At 53.1% G+C, this 17,408-nt stretch overlaps 1 protein-coding gene across 3 annotated transcripts; it reads right to left on the bottom strand.

Moving 5' to 3' along the window:
* Window positions 1-2,560: 2,560 nt before the first annotated feature.
* On the bottom strand, window positions 2,561-14,335 carry MCM3 (minichromosome maintenance complex component 3). 3 transcript variants are annotated; one of them, XM_065631956.1, is made up of 17 exons: window positions 14,119-14,335; window positions 13,794-13,906; window positions 12,416-12,624; window positions 11,989-12,119; window positions 10,891-11,129; window positions 10,416-10,524; window positions 9,464-9,617; window positions 8,564-8,695; window positions 7,237-7,445; window positions 6,545-6,719; window positions 6,235-6,361; window positions 5,611-5,761; window positions 5,312-5,452; window positions 4,822-4,928; window positions 3,760-3,842; window positions 2,986-3,061; window positions 2,561-2,759 (listed from the first exon to the last, which is right to left on the bottom strand). In XM_065631956.1, exons 1-17 carry the CDS (start codon window positions 14,197-14,199, stop codon window positions 2,561-2,563), a joined length of 2,436 nt encoding a protein of 811 aa, XP_065488028.1. In that variant the 5' UTR covers window positions 14,200-14,335. The 3 variants fall into 3 exon arrangements, with proteins under 3 accessions (XP_065488028.1, XP_065488029.1, XP_065488031.1); XM_065631957.1 differs by having other exon boundaries at window positions 10,891-11,078; XM_065631959.1 differs by lacking the exons at window positions 7,237-7,445; window positions 8,564-8,695; window positions 9,464-9,617; window positions 10,416-10,524; window positions 10,891-11,129.
* Window positions 14,336-17,408: the final 3,073 nt, after the last annotated feature.

Below are 17,408 nucleotides of genomic sequence, written 5' to 3'. Positions count from 1 at the left end.
GTCTTTGTAGTTTTAGAATCACAGAATCATTTTGGTTGGAAGAGACCCTCAAGATCATCGAGTCCAACCATTAACCTAACGCTAGCACTAATCCACGTCCCTGAGAACCTCATCTCCATCTGTCCAAGCCCTCCAGGGATGGTGACTCCAGCACTGCCCTGGGCAGCCTGTTCCAATGCCCCACAGCCCTTTGGGGAAGAAATTGTTCCCCACATCCAACCTCAACCTCCCCGGCGCAACTTGAGGCCGTTTCCTCTGGTCCTGGCGCTTGTTCCTGGGGAGCAGAGCCCGACCCCCCCTGGCTCCAAGCTCCTTTCAGGCAGGTCAGAGATCAGAAGGTCTCCCCTCAGCTCCTGTTCTCCAGCTGAACCCCCAGCTCCCTCAGCCGCTCCCATCACCCTTGTGCTCCAGCCCCTTCCCCAGCTCCGTTCCCTTCTCCCAACTCGCTCCAGCACCTCAAGGCCTTTCTCGGCATGGGGGGCCCAAAACCAACCTGAGGATTGGAAGTTTGGCCTCCCCAGTGCCCAGCACAGGCCGGTCACTGCCCTGGGCCTGCTGGCCACACCAGTGCTGGTCCCAGCCAGGATGCTGGTGGCCTCTTGGCCACCTGGGCACACGCTGGCTCATGTTCAGCCGCTGCCACCAACACCCCCAGGTCCTTTTCCCCCGGGCACTTTCCAGCCGCTCTTCCCCGAGCCTGTAGTGCTGCCTGGGGTTGGTGTGACCCAAGTGCTGGACAGAGCACTTGGTCGTGTTGAACCTTTAGGAGCCAGACACTGGCCCTAGGTCGGAGGTCAGTCTGCAGAAGTACAATACATCCAACCAGACACCTTTAGGAAGCTGCAAACATGCAAATTCCCCTTCCAGCCCAAAAATCTGCTGTCACAGCTGTGTTGGATGAGGGGAGCTCAGAAATGAGGCTTTTATAATTCTACAGGCCTGTTTGTGGAAGAAAAATGGGGGTTTCCCCCCATCCCCATGCAATGAGATGCTACTGGGATGTGTGGCTCCAGGTGGGCAGAGGCCACACAGCAACAAAGGGCAAGGCAGGAGCTGCCCACATTTATTACCCACCCACCCCAGGGGCATTTTTGCGAGTGCCTGGTCCACCAAAGCAAAGGCACTGTGGTGACAGGATGTGCCCAACACCACCCCTAAGCCCAAAGGGCCAGGCAGCTGCCTCAAGGCTTCCCATAGCAGGACAGGTCCCCAGGAGACAGCAGAGTCACATCCCCAGAAGTAGGAACAGTTTGAATCCAAGTAAGCAGCACGTCATGGGGGAAACAGTATCTAGAGACATTTTTATTATTCAAATCGATATTTATGGCACCCAGAAACAAGGACATGGGCTGTGCAGGGGCCCATGGATGGGCAAGGACAACAGCAAACAGCCTCTGCTGATTGGGGTCTTCTCCAAAGCTTAACCTCAAACTTGCCAAAACCAAATTAAAAGAACAAAAAAAACTAAAACAAAACCCCAAACCTTCAGCAGCTCTAGCATCAAGAGCAGCCACGACTTGCCTGACTGCATGTTCAGCTTTTCTTGAAAAGTATCCCAAACCACAGGAGCTTGCTGGTTTCTACAAACTGCCTTTCTCCAAGAAGTGGTCAGCTATGTGTTCTCAAAGCTAGACAGTTCAATGAATCCCTCCAAGAGCAAGGGAAGGCTTTTACAATCTCAGGAGCTTGTGGTTACCTTCCAGAGAATGCAGGAAGATTCGCTGGTGGGACGTGCAGGGGTACAAGATCCCAGGTCCCCATAGCTTTGACCTTCCTTTGCTACAGAAGGTCTCCTCTGATGTGTAACAGTCCCGTTATATTCATATGGGTACCATCCCAGAACCGAGGGCAGGAGCAGCTGGAGACCAAACCCACCTGCACCAGGGACATGTTTCCAGTTCCTTCCCACCTGCCTCGGGCCGAAAATCTCAGCAGGGCTGCGAAATCTAGCAATCAAGGTGACCCATGGGTGATGGAGCAGGTCAGATGACACTTGCCCCTCCATCACCAGAAGTCATCTTCCATAAAATGGATTAGAAGAGTCACAGCCAACAGGAAAGGCATCAGGTATCTTGTGAGACAAGCACATCTAGGCTATGAAACTGGGGAAAAAGGGAAAAAAAAAAAAGGGGGGGGGGGAAGCTTCACTATTAATAGTGGAGCTCTCATATTGCTTCTTACCACCACTATTGAATGTTGGATTCCAAAATCCAGATTTTTTTTTATTATTCAAAGGCTAGAACTATTACTACCAAAGTTAAAAACAATACATTAAGAACACTGATAATTTGCACCTAAGTTTTTCCTTTTGGCTCCTTGCAGAAACAAATCTCTTCCCGAATACTCCCATTTGAAGACAGCAACGCTAAAAGAGCCTTCAGAGCTCCTGGCTTTTTTTGGTGCCAGCAATGCACAGCGAGCAAGGACTGTAAAGTGCGCAAACTTGAGCTCCCCAAAGTTCAGCTCAGCCAGATGAAGCATTCAGGAAAGAGTTGAAGGGAAACACAAAGAGTCTCCAGACTAACAACCCATGAGAACTTGGGCTCTTCCACCTAGGGGCTCAGATTAAGAAGATAATGTCATCGGACACCATGATCTGGTTGTCATCTTGCATGTGGGCCAATGCCACCTTCACTTCAGCCAGCGAGAACGGCTCAGGGTTGTCGCGGTTGATGGATTCCATCATGTTCTTCAGACCCACAGACTGGGCATGGGAAGATTTGAAGACCTCCAGGAGAGCAGCCTTGAACGCTTTCAACCTGGTCAAGGAAGGTGAGAAGTAATCACCCTTGGAGACCACACACACAAGTCCTTCTCCTTCCTTCCCAGCCCTTCCCCATTCTAGAAGTGGCACCCAGCAGGAAAGCCAAAACCAGACCTGGAAGCACCCACCACAGCTGCATCTCCAGCACTGGACAAGAGCTTGGACCCAGCAGAGTGTGGTGGGACACAGGGGGACAGACATCTCCACCAGCTCCTACTCACCTCGGTTCAGCCAACTCCATCTTCTTTGCTTCGCCAGTGGCCGAGGCTTCGGGCGTCTTTGGAGTGTGTGCCTGGACTGGAGCAGAAGGGAAAAAACTTCTTTACTTTGAAGTGCCAGAGCCTGGCCCAGGCTGCCCAGAGCGGCTGTGGAGTCTCCTTCTCTGGAGACATTCAAACCCGCCTGGACCGACCTGTGTGATCTGCTCTGGTGACCCTGCGTGAGCAGGTGGGTTGGACTGGGGGATCTCCAGAGGTCCCTTCAACCCCAGCCAGGCTGGGATCCTGTGAAGAGTTACCTTCAACCTGCCTGGTGTCCAAGCACCCAGAGACCAAAACCACTTGGCCTTAGGATGGGGTGGGAGATAGAATCATAGAACAGCTTGGGTTGGAAGGGAACTTCAAAGCTCATCCAGTCCAACCCCTGCACCAGCTCAGGTTGCTCAGAGCCCCGTGCAGCCTGGCCCGGGATGTCTCCAGGGATGGGGCATCCACCACCTCTCTGGGTAGATGCCAAACTCCTTCCCAATGTTATTACTTCTCCAGCAGTTTGCAAGCGGACAGAAAAAAAAATATAACACGCAACACTAACTCTTCTGTCCCACACAGTCATAGAGAGTTTCAAAATAAATCCATGTTGATTTGTGGGGCTCGAGGGTGCCGCACTACACCAGGGACCCTGAGTGACCCCGAGGCATCACTGCTCCCCAGACCCACCGGGGCAGAAGGTAACAGCACCTTCGGGAGCCAGATGCCACCAAAACCCCAGAGACTCACCCTCCGGCATCTCCTCCTCGGCGTCACTGAAGTCGTACGGGTCGTAGGAGTCCCCCTCGCCTCCTGTGCGTGCCTTCTTTCTCCTGGGTGGGGGAAGGAGAGGTCACCCCTGCTCCAGCCAAACTGCAGAGCTCGTGACACCCCAAACCCCAAGCTCCTGGAGACATCTGGCCAAGACCATGCAGGGTACCTGCAGCTCCCAGGCAAGCCACCCTCCAGCCACAAACCCCTCCTGATGGCATGGGACCAAAATCAGCACCAGCCCTGAGGGTTGTAGACTGTCACAGGATCACAGATGGGTTTGGGTTGGATCATCTAGTCCAACACTCCTGCCACAGGTGGGGTCATTTTTTGCTAGATCAGTTTGCTCATCCAACCTGACTTTGAAGGCTTCCAGCGATGGGACATCCACCACTTCTCTGGGCAGCCTGTTCCAGCATCTCACTATCCTTACCGTTAACGTTTTTTTCCCTTATGTCTAATCTAAATCCACCCTCCAGGTGGGGTCTCACCAGGGTGGAGCAGAGGGGCAGAATCCCCTCCCTCCATCTGCTGGACACGCTGCTTTTGATGCAGCCCAAGATACAGTTGGCCTTCTGGGCTGCAAGCGCGCATTGCCGGCTCGTGTCTCATCTTTCATCCACCAGCACCCCCAAGTCCTTCTCCACAGGGCTGCTCTCTCTCCCTTCATCCCCAGCCTGTGCTGACACTGGGAGTTGTGCCGACCCAAATGCAGGACCTTGCACTTGGCCTTGTGGAACTCGGATAAGGTTTGCATAGGCATTAAATAATATTGGTCCCCACACAGAACCCGGAGGAAACCACTCACTACTGATTTCCATTTGGACATCAAGTCGTTGACAGCAACTTTTTGGACATGACCATCCAGCCAGTTCCTTACGCAAGAAATGATGACATCCTTCTGTTACAAACCGTGGAGGGACAATCCACTAAGTTGAGCAAAACGTGGAATACCTCCCCAAGGCCAGCGCTGCCTACTGCAACCTCAGAAGATGCTGCAGCCCCTCGTACAACATCCCCCTCCCTTGCTCTGGCACTGACCTCCTCATCCTGCGCTCCTCCTTGGGCTGCGACTCCTCGTCCTCCTCCTTCTCAGTGTCCGAGTCGTCCTCTGCCCGCTTTCTGCGCTTCTTCTCCTTCTCCAGCACCTGTGTGGCAAACACAGGACGGACTCAGGACCCTTTTCCACTTAAGCTGCTTTTAGAGGACCAACCCCAAGTGACCCAAAATCCCACCATGGTGGCCTCATCCCACATGTCACCTGGAAAGGACCCCACCAGCAGCCCGGAGTGCTCGGCCTGCACCAAACCCACCCTTTTCGATGACGATTTTATCATGGAATCATAGGATATTACAGAATCATTTAACAGTTTGGGTTGGAAGGGACCTTCAAAGCTCCCCCAGTGCCCCCCTTGCCATGAGCAGGGACATCTGCACCAGCTCAGGTTGCTCAGAGCCCCGTCCAGCCTGGCCTGGGATGTCTCCAGGGATGAGGCCGCTGTAGGGCCACCAAGTGACACCTTCCCCCCACCTTTTTGAAGTAGGCAAACTGCACCAGCTCCAAAGCCGCCTCAGCATCCTGCAGATCCACAGTCTTGTTCATCCTGGCCTTGGCGTGGGCCGTGGAGAGGCGGATCAGGGTCTCCAGGGTACGGGCCGTGACTGGGGAGGTCTAGGGGGCGGAACAGAGAGAGGTGTCCCTGTGAGGCTGACGCCAATCGCAGCACCGCACCTCACCAAGAGGTGACACATCCATGGTGGGAAACACCCGTACGGAGAGGGGGGAACCTGTGCCTCAGTTTCCCTCCTCCTGGCCTGCGTGGGGCTCACCCTGGCAACGTCCGAGTTCATCAGGCTCTGGCTGCGCAGGCGGGAATACTCCTCCGCTATGTAGCTCGCCGCCTCCTCAGTCAAGACGGGCTTAATCATCTTTGCAACGTGGATGTATTTCCTCATGAACTCCATACTGACAATCTTCTCTCTGCGGGGAATGCACACACAGCCGTGTCCTCCAAGGTGGGGACAGGCAAAGGGTGTTTGCGGAAGCGGGTTTGCAACTTTTTACCCTCCGTGGATGTCCGGGCATGTGGGGAATTCAGCTCCAGATGTTCCCCACCTGCCTGGCATGAGATCAAGCCCAAAGCAGGGCTCCATTGGCATCCTGTGCATGTGGAATCATAGAACAATTTGGGTTGGAAGGGACCTTCAAACCTCATCTAGTCCAACCCCCCTGCCATAATCAGGGACATCTTCAAACAGATCAGGTTGTTCACAGCCCCGTCCAGCCTGGCCTTGAATGTCTTCAGGGATGGGGCATGGACCTTCCCCATGGACCACCTGGAGCATCACTGGCACAGGAATCAGCCACTGCCTGGATTCTCAAGCCAAACCCTTTAACTCACTGTTGCTGGAAACCTCCAGAGAGCTCCAGGGAACGTGGGATGAAGGACTCACTTGCGGCGGTTGGGCCCGTGCAGGAGGTCATCGTGTTTCTCATACACTTGGAGCTCCTGTTCCTCCTCCTGCACAAAGTCAGGGTCCTCCGTAGCCAGGATCTCCACGGCGCTTCCCAGGGGCATGGCTGAGGAGGGGAGGGTCACAAAGAACATGCTTTTAGCCTCTGGAGAAACTTCCAAAAGCCACCAAGAACAGTTCTCCACAAAAACACAGATGCTGAAGTCAAAGAGCTGCCACCAAGGAGTGACAAGCCAATGAGGACAGACAGGACTGAGCAGCAAGGAGGTTGCAGTTACAAGCGACTCACCATCCCCATCCTGCTCGCTGGGGTTGCGGTAGCGATGCATCCGCAGGACGTGGTCTGAGATCTCCCTGTCCTGCTCGGGGTCCATCTGGTCCAGCACAATGAAGAGCAGGTCAAAGCGGGAGAGCAAGGAGTCCTGCAGGCCGATGTTCTCCATGGGCGTCTTATACTGGTCGTACTGCAAAAGGATGACATCAGGAGTTATAGGAGACCATCATGGACCAGTCTTGGGTGTCAGAGAGGCTGGGAGGACCTCCTCAAGCCAGGATGGATGTCCAGCTGGCTGGACACCACACAAAACCCAGCCTGGTCCAGCAGTAAGGCCTCTTTTCCCACCCTGGAAGGTGCGAGTAGCTCTCATTTGCAAAGAAAACACACATTTATTTGTGATCTCAGATTAGACACCAAGACCAAGGCTTGTTGCTGGGACAGGGGTCCACTGCGCCACACCAAGACAGCAAGAGAGAATCAAGCCAGGGTCAGAAACCCCACAAGCCCCTCTTGCCTCCAGGAGACCCATGAGCAGCAATGAGACCAAACCAACCAGGTCATCACTGCCCCATGGATCCCAGTCCCAGCAAGAACAAAGTCCTTGGTTTGGGTGGATGTCTTGGGGTTTTACCAGCTGCCTCCTCCACCAAGACGGCTCCCAGCATCCTTGCCCACGGAGGGGACCACCCAAAACCAGCACTCACCCGGCCATAGACAGGGTTGGCCGCCGCCAGGACGCTGCAGCGGGAGTTGAGGCGGGCGTGAATGCCGGCCTTGGCAATGGTGACACGGCCCTGCTCCATCACCTCATGGATGGCTGTGCGGTCAATGTCAGACATCTTGTCGAACTCGTCGATGCAAACCACCCCGCGGTCGGCCAATACCATGGCCCCGGCTTCCAGGCGCCGTTCGCCTGGGGTGGGAGAAAAAGAGGGTCAAGCATCATTCAGCTGCCCCATACATAGAACCATAGAAGCACTTTGGTTGAAGAAGACCCTTAAGATCATTGAGTCCAACCATTAACCCAACACTGGCACTAAACCATGTTCCTGAGAATGTCATCTACAAGTCTTTTAAACACCTCCAGGGATGGTGACTCCAGCACTGCCCTGGGCAGCCTGTTCCAATGCCCCACAGCCCTTTGGGCAAGAAATTGTTCCCCAGATCCAACCTCAGCCTCCCCTGGCGCAACTTGAGGCCGTTTCCTCTGCTCCTGGCGCTTGTTCCTGGGGAGCAGAGCCCGACCCCCCCCTGGCTCCAAGCTCCTTTCAGGCAGGTCAGAGATCAGAAGGTCTCCCCTCAGCTCCTGTTCTCCAGCTGAACCCCCAGCTCCCTCAGCCGCTCCCATCACACTTGTGCTCCAGCCCCTTCCCCAGCTCCGTTCCCTCCTCTCAACTCGCTCCATCTCCTGTCCTGCCCTCCACCACACCACCACCCCCGTCACTAGGCTAAGCCTCAAAGAGCAGCAGCATCCTTCAGGGCTGCCCATCTCCCCCCCAGCTCAACAGCACAAGGAGGACACTTCGGATGAGGAGCAAGCCCATGAGGAAGACAACAGGATCTAGGCTGCTGCTAGCCCTCACGTGGGGTACACCAAGTCCAAGAGGAGCAGGAAAGCCTGTAGGTGGTGGAGGAAATACCCATAAACACAACCTTCATTGCCATAAAGCTTCTGGATGGAGCAAGTCCTGCAAGTGTCACTGCAGAATGAACAGCAGCCCTGGATTTGGCCTCAAGTTGCACCAGGGGAGGCTGAGGTTGGATATTGGGAACAATTTCTTCCCCAAAGGGCTGTGGGGCATTGGAACAGGCTGCCCAGGGCAGTGGTGGAGTCACCATCCCTGGAGGGGTTTAAAAGGTGTATAGACGAGGTTCTTAGCAACATGGTTTAGTGACAGTGTGAGGTTAACAGTTGGACTCGATGATCTGGAGGGTCTCTTCCAACAAAAATGATTCTGTGGTTTTGCAGTGTCCCTCCCAGGTGTTAACAACCATGCCTCTGACAGCTCCCATCAGGAACCCGCTCCTCACCGGTTTCTTGGTCCGTGGTGACGGCAGCAGTCAGACCAACGCCGGAGGAGCCTCTGCCGGTGGTGGGGATGGCGCGGGGTGCGGTGCTGAGCACGTACCGCAGCAGCTGAGACTTGGCAACAGAAGGGTCTCCTGAAATGGAGAAGACCACGCTTAATAACTACTCATCACCTGGATACTGTGTCCAGTTTGGGGTTCAGCAGTGCAGGGGCCGGTGTGGGGGGAAAGGGGACAAAAGTGGCTTTGTTTGGCCTTCAGAAAACAAGGTGATCAGATGATCTTCTCACCTTCCTCAACGACTCGATGGGAGGAAATAGAAAAGGCATAAGAAATTTTTTATGAGGGTGGTAAGAGCCTGTCCCAGGTTGGCCAGAGAGGTGGTGGATGAACCATCCCTGGAGACATCCCAGGCCAGGCTGGACGGGGCTCTGAGCAACCTGAGCTGGTGCAGATGTCCCTGCTCATGGCAGGGGGGGCGCTGGATGAGCTTGGAAGGTCCCTTCCAACCCAAACTATTCTGTGATTCTAAGATGGAGCTCGAGTTTCGAGAGGTGCATGGCGACGGGACCGGAGGCAATGGGGACAACTTGGAACACAGAAAATCCCAACTGGATGACAAAGAAAAATAAATCTCCTTCAGGATGGTCAAACACTAGGACAGTGGCACACAGAGGTTGTGGAATCCCATCCCTGGAGATGTTCAAAACCAACTGGGTAAGTCCCAAAGCAATCCGATCTACCAGTGACACTGGCTCTGCCCTGCACATGCGCTTGGACCAGAGGCCTCCAGAGGTCCCATCTAACCTCAACTACTCTATGAAACAAAGCCCAGACAAATGCTCCTTCATCTCATCCCCCAACAACACCAACTGAGGGTGGCTCTGAGGAACCTTTCCAGACCTATCAGCAAGATGTTGATGTCTCCTCGGATCCGACTCCCGTTCTCCAGGACCTTTTCCACCCCTCCGAGCAGCATGCAGAGAATGGCCTTCTTGATGTACTCATGTCCATGGATGCTGGGAGCCAGGGATCTCGCCAGCTGGTCAAAGATGTCCTAAAGCAGAGGAGAGAAAGCATGGCCCATCAGTTGGACTGTAGCACACAAGGAGGAATATTCCATAAGTCTGTTTCAGCACAAAAAAGGAGCTTTTTCCTATCACAGAACCACATGGAGGTAAATTATTTAGAAAGGAGAAGACCGTTTGCTGGAGTTTTCTTTCAGTGGGGCTCTTGAAGTCCTGAACCAGCCTGTCATGGTCACTTAAGCAAGCACTGGAAGCAGCAGCCCCTGTGAGAAAAAGGTTTTATCTTCTCCACACTATGAAGCAAAGGTCTGAGCAAAAGACCAGGCTGGGGCAGATCTCCATGTCTCATTCTAGCTCGAGGTTTGAAGAATAAAGAGGGAGACGAGGTTCTTAGGGACACGGTTTAGTGCCAGCATTAGGTTATAGTTGGACTCAATGATCTTGAGGGTCTCTTCCAACCAAAATGATTCTATGATTCTATGTTTCTCCTGCAGAGGAAATTCTCTGGTCACCAGCTGTCAGGGTCAGGACACACACAAGGTGGACAGATCTTTGTCTTGACAATGATGCACAGCAGAGTTGCCAGCAGGCAGGCAGGGTGTTCTGCTAGCAGCACAGAAGCAGCAACAAAAAAACCCAACCAAACAGGACATGATCAAAGCCTAAGCAGAAAACACAAAAAAAAGTGAGTGGAAAATCCAACAATGTCACCAAGAGGGTTGAAGAGTTACTTGCAACCCAACGAGACACATCCTTAACCACACGCCAAGCCTTAAAGCTGCTCTAGCTGAAACCTCATGTTACTTCTAGATGTAAGACTTAAATACCTTGGAACGACTCTTGCTGAATCTCTTGATCTTGGCCACATCAGCAGCAGAGTAGAGAGGCCGGACATCTTTGCTCATCTGCTTCACGTGGCAGGCGATAAGGATAGTCCTGGGGAAGGGACACAGGTCTGTAAACCCCACAGAGCCTACAGGTCACAGCAACAACCCAGCAGAAAATCCCACAGGGTCACTATTTGCTCTGCAAAGTCCTGGAGGGATCTGGAAAGCTCCAAGAGCCCCAGCCCCTCTATCTGACTGCATTGGGCCATCAGTGAAGCATCTTGAAGAGCATCCAACCCCTTCTGTGTACAGCTGGAGCTCACAGCTACACAATGATGCTAAGGAGCAAGGTACAAATGACTCCCAAGTGACTTAAGATGATGCTTGACCACCTGCCTGTCCTAGATCTCATCTTCCAGAGACACGACCTGTCTAAAAAGGGTCGAGAGGGCTGGAGTCAAGCAAAAAGACTCACCTGAAAGTCCCTGAGGTGTAACCCCCTTTCTTTCCTGGCAGGCAGCGGTATGTCCCCACCACCTGGATGCGGTCTCCAGGTTTCACCTTGTCCACCAGGTCATCATCCAGAATGACATCCACCGAGCGTGGCAGCTGCCCAGCTGGTGCCTTCTCAGGCATCTCCTGGATGGTGATGGTCTGATGGTCCTTGTAAACCGAGAGGCCAAACTCGGTCTCCAACGGATTATTCTCTTCATCCTGGAAGAGGAACCCAAATAACAAGACTAGCATAGTTTTTCAGGAGCACAAGGAGAAGAATCATAGAACAGACTGGGTTGAAAAGGACGTTCACAGCTCATCCAGTGCCCCCCCTGCCATGAGCAGGGACATCTGCACCAGCTCAGGTTGCTCAGAGCCCCGTCCAGCCTGGCCTGGGATGTCTCCAGGGATGGTTCATCCACCACCTCCCTGGCCAACCTGGGCCAAGCTCTCACCACCCTCAGTGTAAAAGATTTCTTCCTCACATCTGGCCTGAAGTGGGTCAGCTGAGCAGAGGAAAGACAAGCTGCACCACCCAACACACACAAAACTGCTAGAAGGGGTTGCTTTATCAGGACTGCTGGGTTCACCAGCTCCACAGCCCCCCCAGTCTAAAGCTGCCATCACTGCTGGTATATTAGGTCTTCTCCAAGCCCTGTCCCTACTGCAGGCAGTGGTGACACACCACCCATGCAGCAGGCTGTGTGCAATGGGGACAAAGCTCAGGTGGACTTTCCTCCATTCCAAAATACAGCGCAAACCCTCTAGCCAAGGATGTCTAGCACAGGCTGTCATAGGTCCCAGGAATAATAAGACTGGCTGACAACCCACCAAGAAACCATGCTACAGCAGAAGTAAGACCATAACTAACATCTGAACTAGCAGGTTTGGTGGTGTTGTGTCCAACAGAGACTTTCTTCACATGTTCCTAGTAGCTCTCTGGGACTTTCACACATGTGATGTGTCTTCTTTCTACCCCCCAGGCTAAGTTGGCAGAAGGAGAAAGGATGGGCTTGGACCTGGCACATTCTCCCCAGAGGAACCTGCTGATGCTTCCCACAAGGCTACTTCACCTCACCTTTGTAGGGTAGATGGAGCTGGATGGGAAAGCATCCAGGGAGGTCATGTCCGTGTATCGGCGCTCAATAGTCTTCTTGGTAGCTGGGCAATAATGGACACTCCGGACAATCTTTGGGCGAACCAGAGAGCCTGAGGTTGGAAGGAAGAGGAGTTAGGGGTGAGGACGTCCCACCGCTCTGTCAGCAGTCCCCAACAGGGCCTCCAGTGCTAAACTGCACTTGGGACACAAACCACTGTCAACCATGGCCAGGATTTGCTGAGCTCAAAGACCATCCCAACACTCAAGACCTTCTGCCAAACCTCCCTGGTGGTCCCTTTGCCCAGGTTGCCAGGACATACCATGGCTCCTGGTGGTCTCCAGCCCCTCCAGAGCAAACACCTGGACCCACAACCTCTGAAGTCCCTGTTCCTTCCCCCAGTCTCACATTTGGTCACGATGCCCTCCACGCAGACGATGCAGCTGAGGAAACAGGCTGTCAGTGTCCGTGGCGACACGTGCTTGGAGCCAAAGCTGCCCTCCAGCCCAATGTAGAAGTCCTCGTACTGCTTGGCGTAGGTGGCATCAACGGAGGCAACGAAATCCTTCAGGGCACGCTGGAAGGCGATCAGCTCCTCAAAGGCGTTGCTCAAGAGCCTGCAACAGAGGGAGGTGAAAAGGAGGGAGGTGATGACACGGATCAATAAGCAGCCAATTCTGCCTTCCTCCTCAACACGAGAGCAGCCCTGCAGAGAGGACTTGGGGTGCTGGGGGGTGAAAGATTGGACATGAGCCAGCAATGTGCTCTTGCAGACCAGAAGATAAATCGTATCTTGGGCTGCATCACAAGGAGCGTGGGCAGCAGGTGGAGGTTGGTGATTCTGCCCCTCTGCTCTGCTCTGGTGAGACCCCCCTGCAGTGCTGGTCCAGCTCTGGGGTCCTCAGCACAAGACACACATGGACCTGCTGGAGAGGGGCCAGAGGAACCCCAGAAATGATCCGAGGCTGGAACAGCTCTGCTGGGAGGACAGGCTGAGAGAGCTGGGGGGTTCAGCTGGAGAAGAGAAGGTTCCAGGGAGACCTTATTGCCACCTTTCTGTACTTAAAAGGGGATGATAAGGAAGATGGGGACAGACTTCTGAGCAGGGCCTGTTGCGATAGGACAAGGGTGATGGTTTTATACTAAAGAAGGAAGAAATTGTTGACAATGAGGGCGGTGAGAGCCTGTCCCACGTTGGCCACAGAGGTGGTGGATGAAGCATCCCTGGAGACATCCCAGGCCAGGCTGGACGGGGCTCTGAGCAACCTGAGCTGGTGCAGATGTCCCTGCTCATGGCAGGGGGGTTGGACTAGAAGATCCCTTCCAACCCAAAGTATTCTATAATTCTATGATCTCCACATGCTCCACGAATTTATAGAAGCAAGAGGCAAAAAAACCCAAAGCCCATCACAGCTGTCAGGTCCACTGCCACCCACGGCCAGGAGCTGAACAAACCCAACCACATCTGGAAAGCCACACGTATCTCTGAACAGACTGGCAAGCCCGGTCTAGAATATCCCCGAATATCCTAAAAAAGGAGATGATTTATATTGTGCAATTAACCCCAGTTTGCTGCAAAAGGTTTTTGCCAAATAAAGGGTTTGCAAGCTTGGAAGGGATAGGTGTCATGGGGGGAGAGAGCAGGTCCACCTTTTATATGGGACCTGCTGCACAGGACAAGGTTTGGCCCTTCCTTGCCACAAAGGACCAACAAAACCAGGGCTGGACCTCTGAAATTCCACCTTGGGCACGGTGCCAAAGGCGAACCCCACTGCTCCACACCAACCGGTTGGCCCTTTTCTCGTTCTTCCGCCGCAGGTCGTTGATGCTGACGAGGAGGCGATACTGGTTGTCACTGATCATGTCCCGGACTTTGCTGTGGTAAATCCCTTGATCTTCCTACAAGAGGAAACACCCAAAAAACCAACTCAACTTTGCACGACCCGGCTGTCTGAGACATGTCTCCCCTCCCCCCGGGTGCTGGTTCCAGCAAAGCTCGACTCCCTTTAGTCCCAGCCACCAAGCAGATTGGGGGACACGGGGACCAGGTGCTCCCCAGCTCCCGGGGGCATAGGGGGACACAGCACCCCCTTCCCAAAGCGCAGCCTCACCTCATCGTCCAGAAAATCGAGGTAGTCGCGCTGCGCTTCCCGCAGCTCCGCGTCCTCCAGCCCGCCTGCCGGCGCCGCCATGCTGCCGGCCGCTCGGGGAAGCCGGGGCGGGGACACACGGAGATCCCGCTGCCGCTACTGCTGCAACGGAGAAGGCGGTAAGAGCCGAAGGGAGCCGGTCTGGCCCGCAGCAGCCCCAGCGCCGCCCGCGATCCGACCCGCTCCGATCCGACCCCCCCGCAGCAGCCGCCGCGCTGCCGCTTGGCGCCAAAACCGGGAGCCTTTCCCGCCACGCAGCAAAGGTTCCGCCTCCCTCCCGCCCCGCGGTGCTTCTCATTGGTCGGCACCGCCCCGCGTCAGCCAATGAGGCAGAGAAACAGTTCGCGGGAGGGACGCGCATGAGTTTCAGCCAATCAGCGCGCGGGGAGGCGGGGGGAAGGCGGGGAGACCCGCGCTCGGCTGCGGCGGCCGGGCCGGGGCCGGGGGTCCCGGGGTCGCGGGTTCGGTCCCGGGGTCGCCGACCGATCGAAAATACCATTTTATTAAAAAATAAATAAAATCCAAAATAATCCCTCAACCCACTCTTAGTTTTTCTATCTGCGGCCTGGGGAGCTCCGTTTCTGCGTGGTTTTGCCCCAAAGCGCACAGGCTGGGCGTGGCTTTTACATGGCATGGGGCGAGTCCACGAGTTGGGGGCTGAAGATGCACAAAAGCAGCAGGTCCCGCCGTGGTGTTTGCGGCAAAACCGATGATTTTGGCTGCATCTCTTGGCAGCTGTCACAGGCAGAAATCACGGGAAGGCGGAAACGGGGAAACCTTAAAAAGAGAGATGGGTTCCCACTTTAAAATGTTTTCAGTATGCTTTAAAATTTTAATCTATACTCTCTTTAAAATTAGAGAAAAAAGTAAAAGCTAGACAAAACTATTGGCATGGATTTGTCTGTGTCCACTGGATGATGTTATAGCTAACAGCATTTTTTCCGGGATTGGTGGTAAATACTCACCCCGGGGTCTGCTCGGTTGTGCAAAACACGGAGTCACAAGTGTTGACACTGCCCGATCTCATCAGAGGAGCAGCTTGGATCTGGGTTTTGGAAGAGGAGCAGGAAACACCCGCTGCCCCGTTTCCCTTTTTCCCCTTTTATGTCTGGACAAGATCCCTCTAAAATCATTGGAAATGATACCGGGAACCGCTGCGGCCGGTTTAGGTGATATATGTAGCCCAAGTTCTGGGTATTTGTCCTGCTTCTGTGGGATTTTCTCACGTCATTCTGTATCAAAGTTCACATTTTCCTTCACAGGCAATGGGGCCCTCCTCTGGAATGATGGAGTATTAAATCTGGCAGGTTGGCAGGAATGAAGGATCTTGTGCACTGTTACTGTTTTCTTTCCCTTTTTTCTTTTTCTTTCCCTTTTTCTTTCAGAGAATTATAGAAGCATAGAATCATTTCAGTTGGAAGAGACCCTCAAGATCATCGAGTCCAACCATAACCTGACCAAACTCTAGCACTAAACCATGTCCTTTTTTCTTTTTCTTTTTTTTCTTTTTCTTTTTCTTTTTCTTTTTCTTTTTCTTTCTCTTTTATTTTCTTTCTCTTTTTCTTTCTCTTTCTCTTTTTCTTTCTCTTTCTCTTTCTCTTTTTCCTTTCCTTTTTCTTTCCCTTTTCCTTTCCCTTTTCCTTTCCCTTTTCCTTTCCCCTTTTCTTTCCCCTTTTCTTTCCCCTTTTCTTCTTCTTTCACTTTTTGTTTCCCTTTTTCTTTCCCTTTTTCTCCCTTTCTCTTTTCCCCCTTTTCTTTTTCCTTTTTCTTTCGTTCTTTCCCTTTTTTTCTCTTTTTTCCTCTTCCAGGCTGTCCCGCTAGCTCCAGAGCTTCCCTCTGCAGCTACAATAGTGTCCCTGCCTCTGCATCCTCAGCAGCATCTGTATCCCTTCAAATGCTCCTCAAATCCACCCTTTCCCCTGATTTTCTGGAGATTTCTCATTTTCATTTCAGCTGGCATGAGCAGGGGCAACGGGAGGAGTGAGCAGAGGAAGCCTTTGGTGTGTTCCTGCCACACTCGCAGGGTCACAGCAAGATATTTAAGTGTGCACGTCAGCTCTGAGGTTATAAACTGGCTGGACGAATTAGTCTGTGTAAGTACCCAAGGGAAATATAATGTATTCTGTATAAGTTGTCAGAACCCAACGTGACATTTCACCTCTGAGACAGTTTTTTCTCTCTCTGCAGCAATTAAATCCAGCGATGCACATTGTCTCTGTGCTCTATTGCAGATAAAATATGGATGGAAAAGAATAAAATATGGATGCAAAGCAACCCGTGAATACAGCTGGCAGTACAGAGTGGTACCAGGGTGGGAATCAGACACATCTATCTATATCACACATAGATCTCACCTACATTTAGGTGGTCAAAATGAATCCCAGCCCATAAAGATGTTGTAAATCGCTGTGATGCTCCTGCTGCTGAAGACAGTGAGTTCTGTGTGAAGTGAGCTGGCAGGGACCCATTGCTCCTGACCACAAGGTAACAAGAACTAGGAATAAAAATAGCCGCCTGTTGTTATTCAGGACGGTGACCTATAGCAACTGCTGCCGTGCTGTGGCTGTTGTGTGAATAATTAATCGGAGCAGGTCAGGCCAGGGAGGACAAAGGGATGGAGAGAGATGGAGAATGTCCAGACCTCGAATCCTGGGGTCAGTTTTGGGCTCCTCACGCCAAGAAAGGCCTTGAGGTGCTGGAGCGAGTTGAGAGAAGGGAACGGAGCTGGGGAAGGGGCTGGAGCACAAGTGTGATGGGAGCGGCTGAGGGAGCTGGGGGTTCAGCTGGAGAACAGGAGCTGAGGGGAGACCTTCTGATCTCTGACCTGCCCGAAAGGAGCTTGGAGCCAGGGGGGGTCGGGCTCTGCTCCCCAGGAACAAGCGCCAGGACCAGAGGGAACGGCCTCAAGTTGCGCCAGGGGAGGTTGAGGTTGGATCTGGGGAACAATTTCTTCCCCAAAGGGCTGTGGGGCATTGGAACAGGCTGCCCAGGGCAGTGCTGGAGTCACCATCCCTGGAGGGGTTTAAAAGGTGTTTAGATGAGGTTCTCAGGGACATGGTTTAGTGCCAGTGTGAGGTTAATGGTTGGACTCGATGATCCTGAGGGTCTCTTCCAACCAAAATGATTCTATGATTCTATGATCTCTGTACATCAGCACCCTCGTGAGCACCAGGTTTCTGAGATTGTGCTTTTTAGAAGTAGGAAATAATTGCGGTCATTTTTAATTAAGGAGGAAAAAAGGTCCTTTTATA

The sequence above is a fragment of the Caloenas nicobarica genome, chromosome 3 (assembly GCF_036013445.1).
Source record: "Caloenas nicobarica isolate bCalNic1 chromosome 3, bCalNic1.hap1, whole genome shotgun sequence".
In the NCBI taxonomy this organism is placed as follows: domain Eukaryota; kingdom Metazoa; phylum Chordata; class Aves; order Columbiformes; family Columbidae; genus Caloenas; species Caloenas nicobarica.
Note: the sequence above shows the minus strand (reverse complement) of the source record. Positions and strands in the feature narration are given on the sequence as shown.

Bases quoted from the DNA above. Each gene is read 5' to 3' on its own strand.
- MCM3 (XM_065631956.1), bottom strand. From the start codon at position 14,199: ATGGCGGCGCCGGCAGGCGGGCTGGAGGACGCGGAGCTGCGGGAAGCG. The intron at 12,625-13,793 runs GTTGGTGTGGAG...CCTCTGTTGCAG, and splicing joins AACGAGAAAAGGGCCAACCG to GCTCTTGAGCAACGCCTTTG. The intron at 5,762-6,234 runs GTGAGTCCTTCA...CATTCCCCGCAG, and splicing joins CACGGGCCCAACCGCCGCAA to AGAGAAGATTGTCAGTATGG.